We start from the raw sequence: 27,983 nt of genomic DNA, 5'->3' as shown, positions 1-27,983 counted from the left end.
TACTCTTTGAATTTATCTGTTAAATGAAATAAAAATGAAATAAAACTTAAGTACTGTCATCTGCTCAAGGGACTTACCTTTGGTCTGTACAAATAAGGTTTCTGTGGTGAGACACCAAATGAACTCAACTTCCTCTTTCAACAACAAATTTTTCAGTTATCAGCAGAATCTGTGCCGCCCAGAGTTAGGCTTTTTCACTCCCAACTCCCTGCAAAGAAACAGGAGTGCTAATCCCGACAAGGCTCCAGGGTAAGTTACAACCTAGTATCTTGGAATTGGTGGTTCCATGTGGGAATATTGGTGAGGGCATGAAGATCCAAGATAGAGACAGATGTGGGACCAGTGTCCAACGTGAAAATGGCCACTGGTTTCTCATTTCAAATTTCTTACAGCAAGATCAATCGTGCTTGCCCTTGAGCCTGACTAGAGTACAAAGTCAGGGGTAATGCTATCAAGTACCCCACCATTCTTGAGGAGCATGGAGTATGTGATGCAGCTCACTTTTTGCTAAGGGCTCTGTGGTTCTCCATCAACCAGGGAAGAAAGCACAAAGTGTTGAGAAAACTGTGTTAAGTGAGACTCATTGAGACAACTTGACATTTTAAACTCAAAAAAGAGTATTTGAATATTTGTTTTGTGTAATTTATACAATTTCATAATGAAAAAAGTTTTATGTATTAAGTCCTTATTTTGTTGTTTAGTTTTTCATATACAGAAATAGCAAGTTTTTTCATGATAGAAGGAAAGAAAGATCATGGACTTTGGAATTGAAAGAGCTCTTAACAATTCAAATCTTTCATAATACAGATGGGAAAACTGAGAGTCAGTGAAATAAAGACACTTGATTTCGGATAAATGTGAAAGTAAATACACATGATTTCAGAGTGTGCTCAGGGATGTTTCTTAATCCTTTAAAAGTTGCTTTATTAACTCTAGCCCTTCTGTATAGAAGAACCCAAAGGAGAGGCACCTATCTTTTAAGTGATTATTGTTCTTATTACTCTGAGTAGTAGAAACCTCTTTGGTTCTGAGCCAAGATGACTGAGTCAAAAGGAAACTTCTACTGGGGAGTCTTAAAGGTGGATTGTGCCATGCATTTTGGTACCAGGATCACTGTGGATAGAATAATAAACTTTGTTGTGCTTTTGGTGGGGAGTAGTCTCAGTCCCTAAGTCCTGTCAGTGGGAACATTTTTATTTTGATTGCTTAAATGGATGGAGGGTGTCACTGCCATTTATATTAATTGAGTAGCTTATCATTTAGCAATTGTTACACAGTAAAATTATTCAGTGCTGAAATAGGTGATATCCTGGTATACTGAGGTGGAAAAAGGCCTGAACTAAGAATCAGGTAATGCATTCAAGGTAATGATCTTTGTCATGATTCTTGTTGAACACAGGTCTTCCTTTGTTTAAAAGCAGTTCTTAAACTGAGGGTTGATGGGGGGTGGGAGGGAGGGCAGGGTGGGAGGGAGGGCAGGGTGGGTGATGGGTATTGAGGAGGGCACCTTTTGGGATGAGCACTGGGTGTTGTATGGAAACCAATTTGACAGTAAATTTCATATATTAAAAAAATAAAAAAATAAAAAATAAAAAATAAAAAATAAAAAAAAAGCAGTTCTTATTGGGGTTCAACTAGGAAACTTGTTAATTCATGTTGTACAGACTGCTCAAACCCTGGAAGTGGTGGAGCATAAGACTGAAAAATGGGTGATCATACTTCTGGGTGATTTGTGTTGGCTTTTCATGGCTAGTTGTGTTTGGGATAACTCAACTGATACCCTAATAGGCAGGGAAGTCTATACCCTTCAGTCACAGCTCAAGCAAAGAGGACAGAGCTGCCTGTTGCAAAACCACTCTAAGAGGCCCAACAATCAGGACAATGACTGGCATAGAGTCTGCTTTACTTAAAAACTTTTGGTCAAGAAGTCTACTTACATTGAGGTCAAATTATTTTGCAAGGAAGTTTTTACTTAGTATTGGTTTGCATGCATCTTTCTTAATTTGTGTAGGTCTCAATATTCTCACTTGTAATAAAGGGAAGAGCTTAGAACAGATGGTCTTTACTTTCCTTTATAACAATGCAATGATTTGACTCTAGGCTCCTAGGTACTTGAGAAAAGCGATATATCATTAAGTGGTAAATAATAGGCCATAACATGAAAATTTCATTAGAGGGGACTTTCTGGAAATATAATCTAGATCATAAATGGAACCCAGTAAACTTTGTCAAGGACCATTATATTTCATTCAGAATAATGTTATCGTGAGAACTTCAACTTTTAGACCACAGGCAAAATTTTTTGTAATTAATTTCCTTTTTTAATGAAAAACACAAACAACAAAGAAGGGAACTAGGTCTGAAATCTGACTTCCACAATGATATTGTCACCCAATCAGTATTAATCTTTTAAGACCAAAGTATCCTTTGAGAAACATAAAAATGTCACTACAAGGTTATTATGGACTTCCGTCCCTAAGAACCAGACCCTGGACTCTTAGAGATTTTTTTTAAAAATTTTTTTAATGTTTTATTCATTTTTGAAACAGGGAGAGACAGCATGAACAGGGGAGGGTCAGAGAGAGGGAGACACAGAATCTGAAACAGGCTCCAGGCTCTGAGCTGTCAGCACAGAGCCCCACGCAGGGCTCGAACTCACAGACCGTAAGAACATGACCTGAGCCGAAGTTGGCCGCTTAACCGACTGAGCCACGCAGGCGCCCCAATGGACTCCTAAAAAAACCTGTCCCCTTACACTGACATTTTCCAAATACTGCATGCTCAACAGCCACGAATATTGTGTAGATCTGTATTTTCAACAGTTTGTATTATAAGAACAATGATTTTGATTTACAAATATATTTACTATAATAAGGAATATTCTTTTTTAGAATAACACATGCTTTCCAGCCTTCTACTTTAAGAAATTTTATTTTAGCTCTGTTAGCCGTCTTCACAACTATACATTTTTGGGGATTTTCTAAACCCATAAAAGTACAGTATCTAACCAAAAACCCATGGAGATTACTTTCTATACAAGTAAAGGGGAAATGAACTACCATTTATTTAATGTTTACTGTGTACCAGACATCAAAATAGGTCATTTCACGTACATTTTTCATTTAATCTTCACAACAATCTATGTTGCAAGGACTATGATCTTACTTTTATAAATGAAGAAACTGAAGCCCACGAATATGAATTAAGACATTTCAGGCTAGTCAGCTGATAACTGAGTTAAGATATGACCCCAGTTCTGCCCAAAGAACCTGATTCCTGCTACTTCCAAAATACTGCAACTGCAAAAATGATATATAGTTAAGCATCTTTCCCAAATGATTTTCCCAAATGATTATGACATCATGCATGTCATAATACAGATGCATGAATGACAGTTAAATTCAAACATTTAAGATTTTGTTTGTCAATAGTGTAGTTACTTAAATTCATTTTAGGGATGAAAATAATTTTCACTTCTTCTAATTTATAGAAAAAAATGTCTAGACTTACAGGATACATACAAAGCTTAGTGTTTCTGATGTCAAGTGGGTAATTTAGAGTTGATTCTAATCAATTCAGGAGATAGCAGGGTTCCAAATTCAAGTTATTCTTCTTCAGCTGTGATTGTGAGTGATTGAACAAAGGACACCATGGTCATGTGGGTCAGACTGGCATAAGTAATAAATGTGAGACTTTTAAGGTTTAAAGAAGGAAAAGGTAAAGTAAGACAAAGCAAGTTAGCTTTCCAAGTGGCTTGTAAAGTTTGCCCCCTAGAGAATGGGAGGGAACCCCCTTCAGAAACCATTCCTTATTTAATTTTCCCTTGTTCTCCAAAGATGGCAACCTCACATACTGGCCCTATTGTCAAAGAAAATAGAAGAAACAAATTTTATAAACATGCTCACTTAACAGTATTAGTGACTTAATGATAAGGGGTGGAAAGAGGGGGAGGACTGACACAGTGAAGATTTGTAGTGTTGTACAGGAAGAGCAGTCACCTTAGTACTGGAAACCTTGGTTTCACTCTCCTCACTCTGCCACATGCTAACTTTATGTATTCAGGTAAATAAGGTCATTTCTCTGAGCCTCATTTTTCTGATCCTTAAGATAGAGATAATATTCACTGACCAGGTTATTCACAACCTATACCTTTACTAATGATTAACAACAATTATTGGTGCAATAATGGTTTGCAAAGTATAAATCAGTAGGAGGGTTGAGATGGTGGTTGCTGCATTAATGATGACAGTGGCAGTGCTGGTAGTATTATTTAGATACGGGGTTGAGAGGAGCCATGCTCATAAAATCATGGCAAGTTAGGGCTGGAAGGGAGTTAAAATCATCCGGTTAAAATTGTCATATTTTAATAATGAAGGAAATTAAAACCACAGAAAGGAAAAGGCTTAGCAGGGCAACACAAAGAACATTTGAATAGTTACTAAGACCCACATGTCTTAGCTCCAAATCCAGTGCTCTTTTTCAATATATACTACTGCTTTTAAGTCTTTCCCAACCTAGGGCAAATATTGTCACATTCATATCACTACTGTTATAAACTGTTCTAGTACTCTATTCACAGATCTATTATGGTTTGGGTTCATAGGCAGATCTTCATAAAGATCCCTGGTTTTGGTGCAATACTATGATGACACCTGGTGGGCAGTCATTTGCCATCTATGTGTAGATATAAAGAAAAAGCACTGGAACTAGAATTGAGAATAACAGCCTTATATATTTGATGGGCACTCTTATTCATAGAAATGCCACTTAAAATATCTTTTTGTTTGTGAAAAAAGTTGTTTGTATTATAATTTTAGCTTTCTTTGCTCATAAATTACCTTTACAACTGAAATCATAATAGCTGTGACTTTAATAAACTTAATCCTGTTGAGCCTACATTTTCTGATCTCCAAAAGGTATAATAGTAATTAACTCAGAGCTCTTACAAGGATGAGGTAACATGAATAGCACTTGGATAGTGACTGACAGGATGCATGCGAAAACTTCTTGGATTTAGCATTTCACTGAAACTTAGAAGTCTGGTATGAATTCTGATGCATAATAATATAAGTTGCATTGGCTCTACCATTGTGAAACCACAGCATTGAGATGGTTGGGATGCAAAACTACCTTTGGTTACATGTTATTGGCAGCTCCTAAGTTTTTGGACTCAGCTCCATTGAGTTATATTTAAAGACCCAACATACCTTTATGTTCTGAGACAATAGGCCATTTCCCTTTATTTCCATAAAAAGAATGTTTAATGACCATATTCTTACTTAAGCTTAAAATCCTGTTGGATTTTAAATAAAAATCCAGAGTTGCACGCTTTGGAACTCTCAGATGTCCATCTTTATTAGACTCTAACCTTATTTTCCTTGCTTTGACCATATATTCAGTAGTAGAGGAGACCATAACTGTGCCTATTCTCCATACTGTTGTCTTTACAAACCAATGTGTATAAACTTATTGCATGCTTAACCATCTGCTAAGAAAAGTGAATAACACAAAGTCTAAGATACAGAATCCTCCCTCAGAAAGACTACATTCTTATAGTGCAGGCTATAAGTCCTTATAAGGGTATTATAAATGTACAAAGGAGGAAGTCAGAATAGGGTTTCCCAGTGCATGGGAAAAATGAGAGTTGAGAGAGAGTAAAATATTGACCTTTGAGATAAGATCCAGGAAGTAAGTCCCCTTTAGGGTTTAGCTTCTATCATCATATTCCTCTTTCAAGAGAAGAGGCATCTGTCATCATGGTCCTGGATTTTGGTTTAAGCAGCATGTACCTTGGACATAGCACTGCACACTGGAGTGACCAAGGGCATTTACTTCTATAATGCTGGTTTTGGAGGCACTAAAAATTCTGTTCTTATTTCTAAGTGGTTCACAACTACAGAGCTAAGGGCTGAAGTAATGCTGAGGATGTGGCATTTTCACAGGTTATAATTTACCTGGAATTTATTGTCAGTGTGGTTTTGGTTAGATGACTTGATTATGCAACAACAATGAGATTAAGCCCTTGGGATTAATCCCTACATGGGCCAGTTAACAGCAATTGATTTACTAGTGCTATATGTTTAGCCTTGTTATAGAGTTAGAGAGAAAGATAAATTTGTTTAAATTTATTTAAAAAATAAATTTAGTTTATTAGATTCCAACCTTATTTTCCTTGCTTTGACCATATATTCAGTAGTAGAGGAGACCATAACTGTGCCTATTCTCCATAATCTTGTCTTTACAAACCAATGTGTATAAACTTATTGCATGGCTAACCGTCTGTGTGGAGAGATTCATAAATAGTTACACAATATAAGAGTTGTTACAAAGCAGTATATTTTTTTCAGTTAAAATATTGACTTAATGACTATGTGCCAATCATTCTGCTAGATTCTGGAGATTTAAAAAGGATTAATATGTGGTTTTCGTCTTCAAAATTCTCATGGTTTAGTAAGAAATACAGAAAGAAATGGAAACATTTGATATAATGCAATGAGTGTATTATTAAAGCAATTACTATGATGACATGGCAGCCTCAATTTGCATTTTGATACATCACTTTGATACCAGAGTAGATAATAGTAGATAATAATTTTTAACAGGGCAATCCTTGAGGGAGGTAGATCAGTTAATGAATGTTTCAATAATCCGGAGAAAGAAGAGAGAGTGTGACAGGGAGGGAGAGAAAACTTGGTTGATTGAAAGAGAGAGAAGAAAGACTCTAAGATTATTCTAAGAATTCTGATAGATAGTGGTGTATAAGTAAAAGTTCAGGGAATATGATGACTTTTGTTTTGTACATATTCATTTTGAGATGCCTGGGAGACATTCATATGTGAATTTTCAGCTGGACGCTGGACAAAATGGGTTTATATCTTAGGATAGGCAAGTCTTGGACATAGAGATATGAAAGTCATCAGAATATGGGTGGTAACTTAAGCCATTAAAGTAGATGATGTTACTCAGCATTAAGGTAATGAATAAGAAGAGAAGGGTAATGAATAAGAAGAGAAGAGGCAGACCTAGGGAAAGCAAACAGTTGAAGGATGTGAAAAAATTAAAGAAAGCATGACGGAAACTCAGTATAAATGAACAAGAAGTTGAGAATTAAGAAATCATTGTTTGAAAGCCAAAGGAAGAGAACTTTGCAAAAAGATGGAAGTGGTCAGACTGTATCAAGGGCAGCAAAGAAGCTCTGCATGATTTAGCAATGTGGTGGTCACTTGTCACTTTTGCTAAAGCAGTTTCAGTGAGGTTCTGAGGGCATATACACCACCTTCGAGTGCATAAAGAATGGATACAAAGTGAAGAAAAGGAAACAAGTGTAAACAACTATTATGAGTTTATTTTAAAAGATTAAAAAGTTAACAAATAGCTAGAATAAGATGCATATAGAAGAGAATAATTATTTGGGGGGTTGGTGAGACTTGATGACACAGATCTAACTGAGAGTGGAGGAAAGGATGATGATCTAGAATAAATGGGAGCAATTAATGAAAGAGGATCCTAAGAGATATAAAATGAATTAAATTTTTAACGTTTATTTACTTTTGAGGGAGGCTCAAAGGACAGAGAGAGAGGGAGACACAGAGTCCGAAACAGGCTTCAGACTCTGAACTGTCAGCATAGAGCCCGAGGTGGGGCTCGAATTCATGAACCATGAGATCATGACCTGAGCCCAAGTCAGATGCTTAACTGACTGAGCCACCTAGGCACCCCTAAAATGAATTGAGAGCATGGTAATTCATCTTGAGCAACGAGAAAAGTAGCTGTGTTGGGAAGTAAGAAAGATGCAGTTGTATATAAGATTATGTGTTGGGAGGAGACAGTAGATGAAATTGAGTTTCTTCTCATCCAACAACCTCAACGTTGTCTGTGATTTAAGAAGTTAAGACTCTGCTGAACAGTTTGTGGGAATGCAAACTGGTGCAGCCACTCTGGAAAACAACATGGAGGTTTCTCAAAAAGTTTTTTTTAAAAAACTACCTTATGACCCAGCAATTGCATTAGTAGATATTTACCCAAAGAATACAAAAATAATTCAAAGGGATATATGTTTACAGATGTTTACAGCAAAATTATCTACCATAGCCTAATTATGGAAACAGCCCAAATGTTCATCAACTCATGAATGGATAAAGAAGTGGCATATATAATATATAATAATATATTATATATATAATGGAATATTACTCAGCTATAAAAAAGAATGAAATCTTTCCATTTGCAATGACATGAATGGAGTTAGAGAGTATAATGCCAATCAAAATAAGTCAGTCAGAGAAAGACAAATACCATATGATTTCACTCATATGTATAATTTAAGAAACAAATGAGCAAAGGGAACAAAAGAGAGAGGCAAAACATTGTATGGACGTGTTGAATCACTATACTGTGCACCTGAAACTAATATTACACTTTGTTAACGAACTTGAATTTAAATAAAAACCTTAACAACGTCTTTGCTGGGAAAGGTGGTAGATGGGAGAGTAGGAGAGAAGAAACTTTAGTAAAGTTGTGAAGCTGTTGAATGGCCACCATGGAAATGAAAGAAGATAGTAATCACTGGTGTGCAAAGAAAGGCTGAAGCAAAAAATCTTAGGCTAGAGTCATAAATTTCTAGTTTTTGCACTCCAAATAGATCCTAGTATTTTTAATAGGAGCATTCAGCAGACTGTACAGTAAAAAAAGAACACGGATTGTGGACTTGATCTGCAATTAAGACATTGCCAGTCTCATACAGCAAGAGAATGTTGAATAAGGAAGTTGAGGTTTTTTGTGTAAGAGTAGTTGGTTTAACCATTTAATCTAGGCTCAGTAAGGAAGGAAGATAAGGGAGGGTGCTAGGTTGGCCATCAGAAATGGAGGGATTTAAATATTTAAGGTCTCTGGGAGTGTATGATGCATGCTAGTATTGTACAATTTGCAGTGAAACTTAATAATTATACTGTTGATGAGTCAAGAATTGAAAAGGCTAGCCAGAGAGTACAAATTTGAAAAGTCCCAGGATAAGGAAGAGGTGAATTGGCTCAGATTGTCAGGAGAGGTGAATGCTATGTGCTACTAATCTGAAAGGGCTTTGGAAAAACGCAAAACTGTGATATCTCTTTCTAAAATTTCACACATTCTATAACTGAATTTATCTTTGAATCCTCAAACAATGTCCCAAACTGGTCAATTCCATAACTGAATTTTACTTGAAATTCTAATATTCCTGCCATAACAAGTTCAGAGTTGTTGTTTTCACCTCAACTGTTGTACTAATAAGGTGACCAACTATCCTGTTCGCCTTGCACTTTCACAGTTTTAGCACTGAAAATCCTGTCTCAGGAAACCCTCAGTCTTAGGTAAACCAAACTTTTGGTCACTCTACAAATTCCCAACTGATACGGATTTCCTGTCTGACATGGCCCATGTTTCCAATCCATTTCTACACTTTTGCCAGAGTGATTATTTTAAAACATCAGTATGGTAATATCACTATCTTCCCAGAATCCTTTAGAGATTTTTGCTAAAACTCTCTATGATTGAGTTGCATCTACCTTTTTAGTCTCTTTTCCCTTCTACTCTCTTCTCCCATTCTCACCTCTCATTCCACCTTCCCTACCATCTCACTGTTTTTCAGCTGGACTAGGACACCTATTATTGCTATCTATGTAATTTATTTTTATAGTTTGGGATGTTTGAATTCTATTTATTCATTGCTGGAATTCTTCCCCCATCCTTTCTTCTCCTGTACCCTGCCCACCCAAACTGCTTGTTGAAAATGGAATTTAATCTTTAAGTTGAACATCCAATCCTCTTCTGTGCAGGATTTGTTTCCACTCCCACAAAAACTTCTTTGTTTTCTCTTTCATGGCATGTTTCAAAAATCTATTATGGCTAGTTATTCTTATATCTATCTCTCTTAAATGACTGTAAACATTTTGAGGACAACAGTCATGCATTATATTTCTCTGAAATTTCCCACCTCAATCTACCATTCTTAGCAATTAGCATATTGGATACACTCATAGCAGAATTTTAATTTGCTGTATGAAGTCATAAATTTCTGAATCCCAGATGAATAGTATTGGTAATACCCAGTGCAGGCTTTCTTGAAGAGATGAAACTTCACCAAAACCTTAAAAGGGTATTAGGATTAAAAAAAAAATAGTGTATAAATCAGGCAAAGTACGTTAACTTTATCTCTTCCTCAGTCACCATCTCTATTTTTTCTTTCCAACCCTGTTCCTACAGAGATCAATAAGAAAATGCAGATGGCATGCCACAAGTGCTATTTCTTCTGGCTTGAGGTGCTCTATCTCTCAGAATTCAAGAAAAAATCAGCCTGATATGGTAGAAAGAGCATTGAGTAAGAGGCCTACAAGTTTTGCCTCTGGTCTCACTTTCACCATATTCTTACCCTGTGAGCTTGAAGTGGGTATTTAATTGTTCTTAAATTCATCTCATTGTCAGTTAAACACTATGGTAAGGGTATTACTGATATGTGTCTCACTTATTTCACAGGGATGATGCTATGATAATATGAGGATTTGTTATCAACTATGTAATTTACTTCAGTTCTTGTGATGCACTGATTATGATGTTAGAGATTTTAAAAATATTTCCCCCACCAGACCAGAAGTTTCTCAGGGACACAGAGAAGAAGGTTCTCAGGGATGGAGATTATGGCAGATAATTCTGTATTCTCCACAGAACCTAGCACAAAATTTATAAGATTTTGCTAATTAAATATATATTGATTAAGCAGCCAGAGTTCTCAAAAATCTATGGAAAAAATAGAGTTATTTTCCCTTTATGATTAGTTTTAATGAGTGGAGAGCTTTGGGGATTGCAGATGCATCCTCACTCTCCTTTTAGTTCCTATGCATAAGTGGGTAGGAAGTTATTTGCTGATTAGGTGAGGCAGTTTTACCCTCTGCAGAATGACAGCCTAGAAACATAAAGGATTACAATATTTTTAGAAGGAGACCACAAGTACTAGCTTCATTCTGAGGTCCAGATAATGCTCTTAATGATACTCTGAGAACTTGGGTGGTACTGGTTCATACCCATAGGATATGCCTGACCACTTGTGATTTCTAAATTAATTAGTTTGCTTCTCTCTCAACCTTCTATAGGTATGAATTTTCTGAATTGAAAAGGATAGGTGCAAGGTATGTTGATGATAATAACCCAAATCAAAAAAAAAAAAACATTCTAGGGAAATCAGGCAGCAGAAATGTATTAGTTGACATATCTGAGTTTGCATTTTTGCTTGAGGCTTCCGAATAAGGACTTTAAGCTGCTCTGTAGTAAGCTGCTCTGGCTATATGGTGATTAACATAGCAGATCTTGTTGTGGCACTAGTGAAGCTAATGGCACAGTGGATGAAAAAGCCAATAGACAAGTAAACAAACATTTAAATTACCAATGTTGATGCTATGAAGAGAAGGAACAGAGAGTTTGAGTATATAATGATGTGCAGGACTGCCTAGATAGTATTGGCAGTGACAGTCTCTGATCTGAAAACCGAGATTAAAAGGAACCAGGCATGAAAATCTTGAGGGATATAATCACAGACAGAAGAAATATATGTAGAGGGTGTTGTCAGAAAAAAAAAAGTTTGGCTTGTTCTAGAAACTGAAAACATCTCAGTGTAGTTAAAATATAGAGAATGAGTAAGAGAATGGAACAAAGTGATGTTGAAGGGCACAGGAGACATATTAGCTATGGCCTTTAGGCCATGGTGAGAAGTTTGGCTTTCATACAATGGAAAGCCAGCAAATAATTTTATGGAGGAGAATGACATATATCAAAGAAAGTTTATTTGGGCCACCATATAGAAAGTGTTAGAAGAGGTTAGTAAGTTCCAGGACAAAGGTAAGAGAGTATGAAAACAAGCACAGGCTCTAATTCTAATACCCTACCTCTATACTATGTAAGTTTTGTGACTGGTGAAACTTATTTAACCTCTTTTCATCTCAGTTTCCTCATCAGTAATATGGAAATAATCATAGGGCTGCAATGAGGACTAATGAGATAATATGTGAAGAGTGCTTAGCCTGCAAATAAATGGTAGCTTTCAGTAAATCATGGCCAAAATTAATATTAGTGTTATACACAGTGTGGAGAATGGACTTCAGGGGGCTAAGACTGAAGTGCAGGGAGTCTGGTAAATCAATCTGTTTTGGTAGTCAAGAGGAATGATGACAGTAGTGTAGATTAGGATGGCAATAGTGGAAGTGTAGATGGAGTGTACAGATTTTTACATGGGAGAATCACCCCATTTTCTGGTTGGATATGGAGGAAATATAGTGATATGGGTTGGATAAATCCCTATTCTCCAGGTCGAGTGTCTAGGAGGAGAGTCATGGCGCTTACTGAGAAGGGGAATTCAGACACAGGAGTGAATCACCAATCTTATACGTTTTTCTGAGACAGGAAACAAAGATATGTGTAGGTGGAAGGGGAGAAAAATTGACAACAGAGGTAGCACAAGCCACCTGGAAATAGTCAACAACAGGGCTAGAACCAAAGAGAAACAGAGACAGTGGCAAGAGCAGAGACAGAGAGAAGGAACACACTCCAACTTTAGCCCTTCCATTCAGCATTTTTCTGTGAGCGGCTTCTTAGGTTGTTCTCCTTTCTTAAATTTCAGAAGTGTCACAGATTGTCCACAGCAAGCTAAATGTCCCCTGAGAGAGCTTATGTTTCTGTCCTGCCCAAAACAAATTCCCCCAGCTTCACCTTACCTTGGGAATTTTACATATAATTGTCACCAGATTTGGGGCAAAGCCATCCTATCTTCCCTTCAGTCTAGACAAGAGATTTTGGAAAGCAGACCATGCAAATCTCTAAGCTCACATTAAACTGAATTGCAAAGGCATAAAAACCCACAGAAAAAAGAAGGTGTGAATTTGATCTCTAGTTTGCTGTTCTGGCTTAAGAGGTTTCTGTTATTTAACACAGAGGTGTGAATAGAACATCCCTCTTTAGTAAGTGAAACTTTCTACACCAGTGAAGCAGGAACAAATACCCAGGTCTATAAAGTACAAAAGTGGAAGTGTGACTTGGGTGGGTGTGAGATGTTCTCAGTTCTTGGAACTGTAGTGCACGTTATGCATCTTCCCTTGCTTTCTCACAGTTTTTGTATGGATAATAGATAATAGTAGAAACATTGCCAATAATGAAATCAAAGTGGTTGTTGAGGATGGATGGGTGTTATATGTGGGGACAAGTGTTTTGTTATATCTTATTAGCCTAATTAAAGTAATCCTAGTGTTATAATATTATGAAGTCTTACTATGGAATTAGAAAGGTTCTTCTATAATGTACCCTCCAGATGTCATAAGCCCCATTCTATTAAGTAGTCCCTCCTAAGCAAGGAGAAGCAAGTGGTGTAGTAGAAATAGCATAGACTTTGGAGAAAGTAAGGCAAAATAGTATAATCCCATTTTTACTATTTTCTAGGTTTGTTACCTCAGAAAATTTACTGCATCTTTCTGAACCTCAATTACCTCATCTCTCATCTGCACATGAGAGTAATAATAGTACTTACCTCTTATGATGGCTGTGAGAATGACATTGGATAAATTCATGTGAAAAATTTCATTGCAGATTCTGGAGTGCATTGCTGATAGTCACATCATGGTAATTATTTCCTCTTTTCACCTGTGAACATCCTTCTACCTTCTGTTCAAAGTCGTACATACATAAGCAAGATGACTGCATGACATTTCAGGAGATATCACAGGCCAAGTAGGGGGAGCATAAAATATTAAGGGAAGGAAAGTGAAAGTAATGGTAGAGTAATGGTAGCTCAGAATGTTGACTCTCTTTTATATGTGAATTAATTATTTGGGGTTCTGTTTTTATTTGTGTATTTATTTATTTTTAATTTTTTAATGTTTATTTATTTTTGAGAAAGAGACAGAGTGAGAACAGGGGAAGGGCAGAGAGAGAGGGAGCCACTGAATCTGAAGCAGGCTCCAGGCTCTGAGCTGTCAGCACAGGGCCCAATGCGGGGCTCAAACTAACGAACCCTGAGATCATACCCTGAGCCAAAATTGGTTACTTAATGGACTGAGCCACCCAGGTGCTCTTGGGGTTTTGTTTTTAATTCAAATTTCTATTCCCTGCAATAAGACGTAAAATGATATAGGAAGTGATTTCTGCTACTTATGAGGAGAATCTAAAAGGAAACCACTCCTTTGGTTTGTAAACTTAATTAAAACAGAAACAATTAAAAACAAAAGTGCTATTCCACCTAAGGAACAACTTCACTCCTTTATTTCTTCCACGTTTAGCTCTAATTGCAGTAAACATTCCTGCAATATGAACAGAAGCTATGTTTGTAAAATTTGTTTTGGAGAGGAAAACAAATGAAGAGAAGGATGTAAGGATATAAGTATTAGGCACCTTGTACTCCCATTTGAAGTCCCAGATCTTCTGTTTAGTAGCTTTGTGTCTCTAATAAACCTCTCTCTTGGCCTTACTTCTTCTACATGTATTATGTGAAGGCAGAATTAAATAATTTTAAAGGTTCTTTTCAGTGTAAAATTCTATAAGAGTGTTAAAGTAAAATAATGAAGTTGTTGCTTTCTTATTATTTGCAGGCAGCTTGCATAAATCCATGACCAGACCTTGGGAAGTCCTAAAGATTACTTTATATTCTCCATGTTCTACATATAATACACAATAAAAACCTCACTGAAGCATAAAATAAGATTAAGGGAATTAAATTTTTTAAAATTTTATGGTGACTATTTGAATGAAATAAGTATTAAGTTTCAAATTGTTTCCAAAAAATGATTTTGTGGTCTATGTTGCTGGTTCCCTAATCAGTGTTTACTGTGACTTTTGGATCATTTGCCATGTCCATGATGTTACTCCAGTACAGAATTCCTGGCAGAAAATTCCAGATCACATAAGGAGAATTCCTAGTTCAGCCTATAAATTCATGCATTAATGATATTTTTCATGTAAATTGGAATATACCCTAAGGCAAAAGAGAGAGAAAGAGATTATAAGAAGTACCTATGCTATTGTGATAGAATAATAAGGAGGTAGTGTTCTCAAAGTTTTGAAACTTAGCCAGCATTAGCAATGCAGGTTTAAGTGGCAGGGCCATTTTCAAAGTGCTAGAGTACCAAGGTAGGAAGTCAGAACCCAGTGGACCAGGTGGTAGACAAAAGAGAAGAAAGGGGACATAAACGGTGAGGTTGGATTTCTATCATTGCAATTGTAAATGAGTAAGCAGTATTCACATTAACCAGGCCTTGGGGCAAGAAAAATTTGGATACAAAAGGAATAGACTGAAATACCATACTTTTTTTTGTGGTGGTGAAACCACTAGAGTAAATATTTCAGGATGTCCTTGCCTGCAAGACACAATTTAGACAATCTCAAAGGTCAGTTAGGGGACAATTGCATGGTTTTCAAACTGATTCATTAGGTGACCTTGGATCACTTACATATCTTCCTTGAGCATCTGCTCTTTCATCTGTAAACAAGTCTTTTCTAATTTTAATATTCTGTTCTCTTTAAGTATAAAAAAGAATCTGGGTGTTGGCTATAGAACTTATTAGTCATTATATTCTTTTTTTTTCTTTTATTAAGGAGGGATTATAATTCCACGGCTAACCTTGATGAGTATACTGAAATATTCAAGATGGGTAGCAACAGTACCAGCAATGCTGAGACTGACTGCAATGCTACTAATGTGACATTTCAGAACTCCCTTTATGCAACTACCTACATCCTCATATTCATCCCTGGTCTTTTGGCCAATAGTGCAGCCTTGTGGGTTCTGTGCCGCTTCATCAGCAAGAAAAATAAAGCCATCATTTTCATGATCAACCTCTCTGTGGCTGATCTTGCTCATGTGCTGTCTTTACCTCTCCGGATTTACTATTACATCAGCCACCACTGGCCCTTCCCGAAGGCCCTCTGCCTGCTGTGCTTCTACCTGAAGTATCTCAACATGTATGCCAGCATTTGTTTCCTGACGTGCATCAGCCTTCAGAGATGTTTTTTTCTCCTCCAGCCCTTTAGGGCCAGAGACTGGAAGCGTAGGTATGATGTAGGCATCAGTGCTGCCATCTGGATCATCGTGGGAACAGCCTGCTTGCCATTTCCCCTTCTGAGAAGCACCTACTCATCCAACAACAATCAGTCCTGTTTTGCTGATCTTGGTTACAAGAAAATGAATACAGTGGCTTTGGTTGGAATGATTACAGTTGCTGAGCTGGCAGGATTTGTGTTCCCAGTAGTTATCATCGCATGGTGTACCTGGAAAACGACTATATCCTTGAGGCAGCCACCAATGGCTTTCCAAGGAATCAGTGAGAGGCAGAAAGCACTGCGGATGGTTTTTATGTGTGCTGCAGTCTTTTTCATCTGCTTCACTCCTTATCATATTAACTTTATTTTTTACACTATGGTGAAGGAAACCATCATTAGCAGTTGTCCCATTGTCCAAAGCACACTGTATTTCCACCCCTTTTGTCTATGCCTTGCAAGTCTCTGTTGTCTTTTGGATCCCATTCTGTATTATTTCATGGCCTCAGAGTTTCGTGACCAACTATCTCGCCATGGCAACTCTGTGACCCGTTCCCGCCTTATGAGCAGGGAGAGTGGTTCATCAATGATTAGCTAAAAATAAAATACCTTTTCAATTGTGACTTTAGCTATGTTTTCTAGCTTTTTCCAAAGGCCAGAATGACCAGCCAGACAAATTGTTTAAGAAATTTGTGAACAATGGAAATTTTCTTTTGTGATAATTGTGGTCACAAGGATGTAATGGTGGAGGCAGAGTGTAAGAAATGTGGGAGAGGAAGAAAGGATAGAGTTTGCTTGTTTCCTCTTTGAAATTCAAGGTACTTTCTTAGACCTAGATCAAGTTTTTACAGATGTTTTCAACCAAATGGAGATTGTATATTTTATCTTAAACATTACTTCAGTAAATATATTGTTAATAAGATACAATAAATACATGAATCTTTTCCAAGATATAAAAGTAAATTTCTATTATATTAAAACTTTTATTTGTGAATGAGAGTAAAATTCGTCAATCTTTTTAAGAGATAAATAAATGCACAGGCAAAGGGGGAGTGACAATTGAGGCAATGTGTGCATAAATTTTTAGGGCCACAAACCTATTACTGAATAAAGGGCATAGAAATTTGTTCACTCACTAAAAATGTATTGGATACCTATTGTATTCTGGGTTACCAGAATTTCATGGGTACTTTCACAATTTAGCATCTCATCTGGTCCGTTTTTTTAAAAGTTTTAATGTTTATTCATTTTTGAGAGAGAGACAGAGTGTGAGCAGAGGAGAGGTGGGGGCGGGGGGGGGGTGGATAAAGAATCTGAAGCAGTCTCCAGGCTCTGAGCTGTCAGCACAGAGCTCAACATGGACTCAAATCCACAAACCATGAGATCATGTCCTGAACCAAAGTCAGAGGCTTAACCAACTGAGCCACCAGCCTCCCCTCATCTGGACCTTCTAATAAATTTGTGAAGTTTCCAATACAAATGAATAAATAGAATCTCAGAGAGGTGAAATAACTTGCTTGAGTATAAACACTGGTGAGCCAAAATTTTTTCTTGTATACACCATATATACTTAATTTATTCCTTCTATTTTTGTTGCTACTTTTACTAGCTCAATATTAAACTTTACGTTAAAGGTGAAGACACAGACCAAAGCTAAGCTGCATGAGACCAAGACCATTTCTACACATTTTGCTTGATATTATCTGAAAAGTCTGGGTTATTGGTATGGCATATCATGCTTCAAGCTACAAAGTATCAAATGATAGATAGGTTGTTCTAATACTGTCCCAATCTACAGTCTTAATGACCAGGGATATGACACAAATAGCTCATTCTTTCCTACTAAATATATTTTAGGTCTTAATGTATGTCATACAAAACCCATAAATAGATGAAATAAGGTTATAAAGCTGATAGATATAGAAATTCCTTGTATATATGGGTTTTATTGGATATATCATTTGCAAATAACTTCTGCTATTCAGTACATTGCTTTTTTTGTTTTGTTTATGGTTTATTTCACTGTTCAAAATCTCTTTCATTTTCATGTAGTCCCAAGAGTTTATTTTGGTTTTTGTTTCCCTTGCCTTAGTTGACATATCTATAAAAATGTTGCTATGAGGGGGGTAGCCAAAAAAAAAAGAAAAAAGCTGAGAGATGAACATCTTGTGAAATTTAGATGTGTTGGGAAATTTTTGGAATGTTTGTCTTATTAAACATTACTATACAACACTCTGAACAAATTTATGTTTATTGAGAAAATTCTCTGTGAGTAGAGCTCACAGAATTTTATTAGCAACCGAAAATATTATCACATAATAAATGAATGGGAGAGAAATATGTCTCCTCTTTCTGGCAATCTCCTTATCCTTATTTTTCTAGCAGTTATGTCTATTATTTCAGAGTCATTATGAGGGATTTGAATATAAGCAATCCTCAGCTTCTCAGGTTGTCATATATGAAGCTCAATACATCCTTCTCATCATTTATGCCCCAAATTTAAATAACACAGTCACTTTGCATGGAAGGAGGAGAAGGGAAGTGGTTGTCTTCTTCAGAATATCCACATGAACAGGCGGCTAAAGAAGAAGGAGGGAAAACTAAAAAAGGAGAAATTAAAAGAAAAAAGAACAAGGTTTCTAGGGAGGAAGAGAGTTCTGTAATGATAAATTAATGAAACCAGTTTTCTTTTTTTGGTGTTTATTTTTGACGGAGAGAGAGATACAGAGATAGAGCAGGGGAGGGACATAGAGAGAGGGAGACACAGAATCTGAAGCACAGAGCCTGAAGCTGGGCTTGAACTCATGAACCGTGAGATCATGATCTGTGTGAAGTTGGGTGCTCAACCAACTGAGCCACCCAGGTGCCCCACTGAAACTGGTTTTCTTTTGCTTTATTAACCTACATCTGAAAGCACTGCTTAAAGAATGTTTCCAGATACGTTTGGAGTTAACGGACGCATTATCAGAATGACTGTCTAGGCAGTCCCACTCTAAGGACATTATTTGGAAAGGAAATTATGTGGAACTATACATCCTGATGTTTGTGGAGAAAATGTATTTCAGTTCTAAATACTCACACCTACTTTGAAGTTGTTGACTAGAGATAGTACTTCAAACACAAGATTTGTGGATTTGTGGTCTAATTAATAAATGTATCTTACCTTTGGCTACCATAAAAGTAGAATCTTTGGGTTTTGACATATCAATCCCTATTGTAGTGAGAGAGAAAAATATAACATTATAACAAAATATAACAAAATAAGGAATAACATTATAACAAAATATAACATTATAATAAAATATAACAAGATAAGGAATAACAATATAACAAAATAAGGAATGCTTGTTCTTGAATTTTGAAGGCCAGGATGCCTTTATTCAATGTTGGTGGAAAGGTAAATGCTTGATCTTATGAGATAACAGCTCAATAAATCAGTGAGATTGCTTTAAGGTATTACAATGAACAACAGTCTTAACACTTATCTGTATACCTATTACAGAGACATCATGCAAGACAAATAGGACAGGAAAATATATCTCCTTGAATCAGCTTTTCAAAAAGTCACTATAAAAAGCTTTACATATTTGCCTCAACATCTCTGAAAGATACTTGTCAAAATCTGCTCAGATATCATTCCGAATCTTATAATTCTGATAAAAGGCTCTTTAACCTAATAGTTTCATAAAAAGAAGATAGATATTTTTAGAGATATTTTGGTGCAACAATCTATATGACCTTAAATGCAATTTATTCATAATTGGTTATGCTGTTTACTTTTAGAAAGCTTTAAATACTAGCACAGAGTACATATATAACACTTAACCATAAATTAAATAGATTATCCTTATGTAGTATGTGGTCATTTCTATAAAAATGTTAAGCATAATGCTCTTACTTGAAAATTTAACTTTCTTACTATAAAATTACAGCTATGGGGAAAATCGATTTCTCTTTACATCCTTTTGCACATTTTCTAGGGATACAACCCATCATAAAAGTAAACTTAGTGCTTAAAATATAAATTTAAAGCCTCATTTCTCTTTTAAGTAGTAAGTAGTTTAGGTATCATATTAATTATGGTTATTATTATTATTACATTATTATATATTAATTTATGTGTCATATTAATCATATGGTTAAAAATATTTAACCATAATTTTCTTTTTGGAATAGAAAGTTTGTTTCTATTTTTCATATAGATGGTTTCCATTTTCATTGCTTTGCACAAGTAAATTACATGTGCAGAATATTTGATGTACAGAATTGATAAAATAGAAAGGGAACAACTGGTTTGCAGAAGTTGAATTTCAAGTTGGCTACTAAAGGGAAAGAAAGACAGTACCAAAATTCCAGGAGATATTATTATACACTAACAGATTTCCTGATCTTCTGGGGTTGGGAGTAGATTTCCATGACCTGAAATGTTGGGTCTTACATGATGGAATTTTTTTCAAGTTGTTGCCAAATACAGAGAAAAAAGTAAGGATTATTACTGGAAAACTTCCTGAGCCAAAGGTAGAAAGGGAAAAAAGCTGGGAGGTGACTAATAACAATTACTGTAATTTGGCTAGAAATATACAAGACATAATGAGGTTGTAAAATTTAGAGATCTGGTTCTAGTTCAAGATGAGGACATTGGGAGAACCTGTACTCACTTTCTCCCAATGGCACACAAAGTCTAAAGCTGTATATATAACTATATATACAGTATATATAGATAACATGTGTATGATGCCTTGGTTTTTGCAGCTGTCATCCCGGAAATAACCCTTGAACACTTGGTTCTGGTGGCCAGAGAGTCTTGTGTTTCTGGGCTCCACAGGTCTGTAATGATTAGAAAGCTAGCTCTTGGGGTTACTATTCCCAAGGCACTGCGCATGAAGCAAAATGAAACATACACCGAACTATTCTGTGTAGCTTCTCCTGGAACTTAAGGCTTAAGAGTAGGTTTAAGGTTTGGCACACATCTAGGAACTATAAAGTTGCACTCAGAAAACATAGGCTGGGAAACACCATCAGAATGCTGTATCTCTACTTCACTGAAGCTCATTGGCATCTCCAAAAATAGAGATGCAGAGGCCCAGTTTTTCTGACTGTGCCCAGGGAACAAATCCAGCCTGGCTCTGGTGTCCTGTGGGACTCACACTGGCAGTCTCATAGGACTGTATAGATTTGCGTTCTTTAAAAGACATTGTCTGAGGGTCTGGCTTTTAATCAGACTAAAGCAACATCAAAGATGTTTTTCACATTCACATTATAAGAGTCCCAGAAGGAGAATAGAGACAGAGACAGAAAATTTAAAGAAATAATGGCTGTTGGGTTCCCTGGGTGACTCAGTTCGGTTAAGCACCTGACTTTAGGTCAGGTCATGATCTTGCAGTTCAAGAATTCAAGCCCAGCATTGGGCTGTGTGCTAAAGGTCATGGCCTGAAACCTGCTGCAGATTCTATGTTGCCCTCTCTCTCTGCCCCTGCCCCACTCGTTCTCTCTCTCTGTCTCTGTCTCTCTCTCTCTAAAATAAATAAATAAATAAATAAATAAATAAATAAATGAATAAATAAACAAACATTAAAGACATAATGGCTGAAAACATCCTCAACTTGAGGAAGGAGACAGACATACAGATATAGAATGTCCAGAGATTTCCAAATAACATGAACCCAAAAAGACCCCCACCAAGACAGATTATAATTAAAATGTCAAAAGTTAAATATAAAGAAAAAAATCTTAAAAGTAACAAAATAAAAATAAATCTAATGTTAGATACAAAACAAACCCCAAAAGACTATGAGGAGATTTTCCTAGCAACATTTTTCAGGTCAAAAAGAGTAACATGATATATTCAAAGTGCTGAAAGAAAAAAATCCCAACCAATAATAGTCTGTCTGGAAAAGTGATCATTCAGAATTGGAAGCGAGATGGATAGTTCTTCCATAAAAGGAAAAGCTAAAGGAATTCATCACCAGTATACCAGCCTTGTAAAAAATATTAAAGAGACTTCCTTAAGCTGAAGAGATGATACACAAAAAAAGTAACAAGAAAACACATGAAAGTATAAATCACACTGATAAAGGTAAATACAGTAAATATAATACATTAGTCACTTATAAAGTTAGTATGAAGGTTAAAAGTCAAAAGTACAAATAACTGTAACTGCAATAACTAGTTAAAGAATATATAAGATAGATGAAATGATGTAAAATGTAACATCAAAAACAAAACATGGGAGGAGAGTAAAAGTGTAGGGCTTTAGAATGTATTCAAACTTAAGTTGTTATCAACTTAAAATAGACTATTATAAATATAAGGTGCTACATGAAGTCACCATAGTAGCCACAAAGCAAAAACTTAGAGTCAGAATAATATCACCAATATGGTGATATAAGTTGTTCCTGATTTCACCCACCCTCACCAGAAGAATGACTAACAATTTTTCAAGAAAAGTAAAAGAATTTTATGTCACTGGGGTGAGACTGAAGTACTCTCCTACACCACAGAGACCAAGACAGACTACATTAAAAGAGTAAGAGAAGTGGCTACACATTGACTACATTGTTCCTTCCCCAGGCCAGTATAGCACCACACTGAGAGGGTTCTTCTGTCTCTGGCTTCTCCAATGCAAAAGAATCTAGGGGGAAAACCAGCCCTCCTCAGCATTATGGGTTGCTTTGTGGAAGTCCCTGCTCTGATTTTGCACCATGGGAATTTCAGGAGAATCTGTAGGGTTCAACCACTGAGAATCTGACTGTGATGGAAGGGAGGGGAGGGGTTTGCAACAATCAGTACATAGATACTGGCAGACCAAGCTCATACGTGCAGCGGTCAAAGAAGTAATCTTAACAAGTAGATTTGCTGGTCTGCAGAACCAAGTCAGGGGCACATTCTGACTAGGGAAATTTGCAAGGTTTGGATATGCCTGATTTGGATCATCAGATGAGGAGTTTCGCTTGCCCTAGAACTTGGTTTGCCTGTGCCCAAGCAAGACGTTAAATCACAACCCCATCTGCAGTGGAGAATGCCTTTAAGCCCCCAAAAGTCTGGAAACAACTTCTGGAAGTAATGCAGCCCACAAGCACCAAAGCTGAGAATCAGGAGGACAGAACTGTTGCCCCCAGAGCAAAGCCAGTGCCAGGTGTGGAGCATTCCTGTGCTATGTACAGGCAAGGAGATTAATTTATACCCAAGGCTGAGAATAGCTCCCAGCATGTAAAATAAAAAACTGGGATAGTGAAAGTAGCCTGGAGAAGCTCCTTCTCCAGCCCAGACAAGGAATCTGTGACATAGTCCCATGCACGGGTGTCTTTCAACCCCCAACTGACAAGAAGGGGTGGTGCATTTTCTGGAAACTGTGCAGCCCAATGTCACATGAAACCAGAGATGGGCAGGAAAAGCTGATAGTTTTCAGAGCAAAGCCAAGGGCTATCTTCACAAGGAAACACAAGGTATGGGTCAATTTGAGTTAAGACATCAAAGAGCTTTTCAAGATTTAGAGCCGATTCCCCTGCTGTGCCCAGGCAAAGAATTTAATTTGTAGTTCTGTTCGTTGCTGAATAAATCTCTAGCTTGTCCAATCAGGGAGCATAAAAAGAGCATACAGGAATCTGGATTGCCCATTCAGAAGCTATACATACAATAGTACTTAGACAGAGAACACAACCTGTGGCTTCCCAACTCTGCAGAGCACAACCAGCGTCCTCACTTGACCAGTGAATTAAGTGTACACTCTGGCCTGCTTCGGATCCCCAAACAAGTTGTACAGGCTCTAGCTCCCATATTGCTGCTAGTCATGGCAGGTAAGCTGATTCATAGCACTACCTACTATTTTTTTAATTTTCTTTTTTATTTTTAAAAAATTTACATCCAAAGTAGCATATAGAGCAACCATGACTTCAGGAGTATATTCCTTAGTTCCCCTTACCCATTTATCCTATCCCCCCTCCCATGACCCCTCCAGCAACCCTCATTTTGTTCTCCATATTTATGAGTCTATTCTGTTTTGTCATCCTCCCTGTTTTTATATAATTTTTTTCCCTTATGTTCATCTCTTTTGTCTCTCAAAGTCTTCATATGAGTGAAGTCATATGATTTTTGTCTTTCTCTGACTAATTTTGCTTAGCATAATACCCTCCAGTTCCATCCACATAATTGCAAATGGCAGGATTTCATTCTTTTTGATTGCCGAGTAATACTCCATTTTATATATGCACAACATTTACTTTATCCATTCATCCATCAATGGACATTTGTGCACTTTCCATACTTTTACTATTGTTGATAGTGCTGCTATAAACATGGAGGTTCATGTGTCCCTTCGAAACAGCACACCTGTATCCCGTGGATAAATGCCTAAGAGTTCAATTGCTGGGTCATAAGTAGTTCTATTTTTAGTTTTTTGAGGAACCTCCATACTGTTTTCCAGAGTGGCTGCACCAGCTTGCATTCCCACCAACAATGCAAGAGAGATCCTCTTTATTTTCATCCTTGTCAACATCTGTTGTTGCCTGAGTTGTTAATGCTAGCCATCCTGACAGGTGTAAGGTGGTATCTCATGGTGGTTTTGATTTGTATTTCCCTGATGATGAGTGATGTTGAGCATTTTTTCATGTGTCGGTTGGCCATCTGGATGTCTTCTTTGGAGAAGTGTCTATTCATGTCTTTTGCCCTATTCTTCAATGGATTATTTGATTTTTGGGTGTTGAGTTTGGTAAGTTCTTTATAGATTTTGGATACTAGCCTTTAATCTGATAAGTCATTTGCAAATATATTCTTCCATTCCATCGGTTGCCTTTTAGTTTTGCTGATTGTTTCCTTCGCTGTGAAGAAGCTTTTTATTTTGATGAGGTCCCAATAGTTCATTTTTGCTTTTGTTTCCCTTGCGTCCGGAGACGTGTTGAGTAAGAAGTTGCTGCAGCCAAGGTCAAAGAGGTTTTTGCCTGCTTTCTCCTCTAGGACTTGGATGTCTTCCTGTCTTACATGGATGTCTTTCATTCATTTTGAGTTCATTTTTGTGTATGGTGTAAGAAAGTGGTCCAGGTTCATTCTTCTGCATGTCACTGTCCAGTTTTCCCAGTACCACTTGCTGAAGAGGCTGTCTTTATTCCATTGGATATTCTTTCCTACTTTGTCAAAGATTAGTTGGACATATGTTTGTGGGTCCATTTCTGGATTCTCTATTCTGTTCCATTGACCTGAGTGTCTGTTCTTGTGCCCGTACTATACTGTCTTGATGATTACAGCTTTGTGGTATAGCTTGAAGTCTGGGATTGTGATGCCTCCTGCTTTGGTTCTTTTTCAAGATTGCTTTGGCTATTCAAGGTCTTTTCTGGTTCCATGCAAATTTTAGGATTATTTGTTCTAGCTCTGTGAAGAATGTTGGTCTTACTTTGATAGGGATTGCATTGAATACGTAGATTGCTTTGGGTAGTATCGACATTTTAACAATATTTATTCTTCCTACCCAGGAGCATGGAATCTTTTTTCCATTTTTTTTGTGTCCTCTTCAATTTCTTTCATAAGGTTTCTATAGTTTTCAGTGTGTAGATTTTTCACCTCTTTGGTTACATTTATTCCTTGATATTTTATGCTTTTTTGTGCAACTGTAAATGGAATAGATTCCTTGATTTCTCTTTCTGTTGCTTCATTGTTGGTGTATAGGAATGCAACTGATTTCTGTGCATTGATTTTATATCCTAAAACTTTGCTGAAGTCATGAATCAATTTTAGCAGTTTTTGGTGAAATCTTTTGGGTTTTCCATATAGATTATCAGGTCATGTGCAAAGAGCGAAAGTTTGACCTCCTCCTGGCCAATTTGGATGCCTTTATTTATTTGTTGTCTGATTGCAGAGGCTAGGACTTCCAATACTATGTTAAATAACAGTGGCAAGAGTGGACATCCCTGTTTTGTTCCTGATCTTAGGGGGAACGCTCTCAGTTTTTCCCCATTGAGGATGATATTAGCATTGGGTCATTCATATATGGCTTTTCTGATCTCGAGGTATGCTCCTTCTATCCTTACTTTCTTGAGGGTTTTTTTTCAAGAAAGCATGCTGTATTTTGTCAAATCATTTCTCTGCATCTTTTGAGAGGATCATATGGTTCTTGTCCTTTCTTTTATTGATGTGATGAATCACGTTAATTGTTTTGCAGATATTGAACAAGCCCTGCATCCCAGTTAGAAATCCCACTTGGTCATGGTGAATAATTTTTTTTAATGTATTATTGGATCCGGTTGGCTAATATTATGTTGAGGATTTTTGCGTCCATGTTCATCAGGGAAATCAGTCTATAGTTCTCCTTTTTAATGGGGTCTCTGTCTCGTTTTGGAATCGAGATAATGCTGGCTTCATTGAAAGTGTTTGGAAGTGTTCCTTCCATTTCTATTTTTTGGAACAGCTTCAAGAGAATAGGTGTTAAGTCTTCCTTAAATTTTTGGTAGAATTCCCATGGAAAGCCATCTGGCCCTGGACTCTTGGTTTTTGGCAGAGTTTTTACTAATTTGATTTCCTTACTGGTTATGGGTCTGTTCAAATTTTCTATTTCTTCCTGTTTCACTTTTGGTAGTATGTATGTTTCTAGCAATTTGTCCATTTCTTCCAGATTATGCATTTTATTGGCAAATAATTGTTCATAATATTCTCTTAATATATATTTTTTTTCTGCTGTGTTGGTTGTGATCTCTCCTCTTTCATTATTTACTTTATTTATTTAGGTCCTTTCCTTTTTCTCTTTGATTAAGCTGGCTAGTGGTTTATTACTTATATTCATTCTTTCAATGAACCAGATTGTAGTTTCATTGATCTGTTCTACTGTTTTTTTGGTTTCGATAGCATTAATTTCTGCTCTAATCTTTATTTTTTCCTGTCTTCTGCTGGTTTTGGGTTTTATTTGGTGTTCTTTTTCTAGCTCCTTAAGGCGTAAGGTTAGGTTGTGTATCTGAGATCTTTCTTCCTCCTTTAGGAAGGCCTGGATTGCTATATAGGTTCCTCTTATGACTGCCTCTGCTGCATCCCAGAGGTCTTGGGTTGTGGTGTTATCATTTTCATTGACTTCCATATACTTTTTAATTTCCTCTTGAACTGCTTGGTTAGCCCATTCATTCTTTAGTAGGATGTTCTTCAGTCTCCAAGCATTTGTTACTTTCCAAATTTTTTCTTGTGGTTGATTTCGAGTTTCATAGTGTTGTGTTCTGGAAATATGCATGGTATGATCTCAATATTTTTGTACTTAGGGCTGATTTGTGTCCCAGCTTGTTGTCTATTCTGGAGAACATTCCATGTGCACTGGAGAAAAATGTATATTCTGCTGTTTTACGATGAAATGTTCTGAATATATCTGTTAAGTCCATCTGGTCCAGTGTGTCATTCAAAGCCATTGTATCCTTGGTGATTTTTTGATTAGATGATCTTTCCATTGCTGTGAGTGGGGATTTGAAGTCTCCTGCTATTATCCTATTACTTTTGAAGGGTTTCCTTTTGTTTGTGATTAATTGATTGATATATTTGGGTGCTATCACATTTGGTGCATAAATGTTTACAATTGTTAGGTCTTCTTCGTGGATAGACCCCTTGATTATTATATATTGCCCTTCTGCAACTCTTGATACAGTCTTTATTTTAAAGTCTAGATTGATATAAGTTTGGCTACTCCGGCTTTCTTTTGTTGACCATTAGCATGATAGATGGTTCTCCATCCCCTTATTTTCAATCTGAAGGTGTCTTCAGGTCTAAAGTGGGTCTCTTGTAAACAGCATATTGATGGATCTTGTTTTCTTATCCATTCTGTTACCCTATGTCTTTTGATTGGAGCATTGATTCCATTGACATTTAGAGTGAGTACTGAAAGATATGAATTTATTGCCATTATCATGCTTGTAGAAGTGGAGTTTCTGATGGTGTTCTCTGGTCCTTTCTAATCTTTGTTGTTTTGGGAATTTATT

General features: G+C 36.7%; 1 protein-coding gene across 2 annotated transcripts; it reads left to right on the top strand.

Annotated features, from left to right (window-relative positions):
* Nucleotides 1–118: 118 nt before the first annotated feature.
* Nucleotides 119–17,038, top strand: P2RY10 (P2Y receptor family member 10). 2 transcript variants are annotated; one of them, XM_053891468.1, is made up of 3 exons: nucleotides 119–249; nucleotides 13,603–13,635; nucleotides 15,604–17,038. In XM_053891468.1, the coding sequence occupies exons 1-3, from the start codon at nucleotides 119–121 to the stop codon at nucleotides 16,640–16,642; spliced, it is 1,203 nt and encodes a 400-aa protein (XP_053747443.1). In that variant the 3' UTR covers nucleotides 16,643–17,038. The 2 variants fall into 2 exon arrangements, with proteins under 2 accessions (XP_053747443.1, XP_019295043.2); XM_019439498.2 differs by lacking the exon at nucleotides 13,603–13,635.
* The last annotated feature ends 10,945 nt before the right edge of the window (nucleotides 17,039–27,983 follow it).

The sequence above is a fragment of the Panthera pardus genome, unplaced genomic scaffold (assembly GCF_024362965.1).
Source record: "Panthera pardus isolate Hobbes unplaced genomic scaffold, ASM2436296v1 HiC_scaffold_27, whole genome shotgun sequence".
Taxonomy (NCBI): Eukaryota; Metazoa; Chordata; class Mammalia; order Carnivora; family Felidae; genus Panthera; species Panthera pardus.
The sequence above is the reverse complement of the archived record's forward strand: the minus strand, read 5'-3'. Positions and strand labels throughout refer to the sequence as shown.

Excerpts from the sequence above, each read along its gene's own strand:
- P2RY10 (XM_053891468.1), top strand. The coding sequence starts at position 119 with ATGAACTCAACTTCCTCTTTCAACAACAAATTTTTCAGTTATCAGCAG. Across the intron at positions 250-13,602 it reads AATCCCGACAAGGCTCCAGG|ATTCTGGAGTGCATTGCTGA; the intron begins GTAAGTTACAAC and ends ATTTCATTGCAG. Across the intron at positions 13,636-15,603 it reads TTGCTGATAGTCACATCATG|GAGGGATTATAATTCCACGG; the intron begins GTAATTATTTCC and ends TCTTTTATTAAG.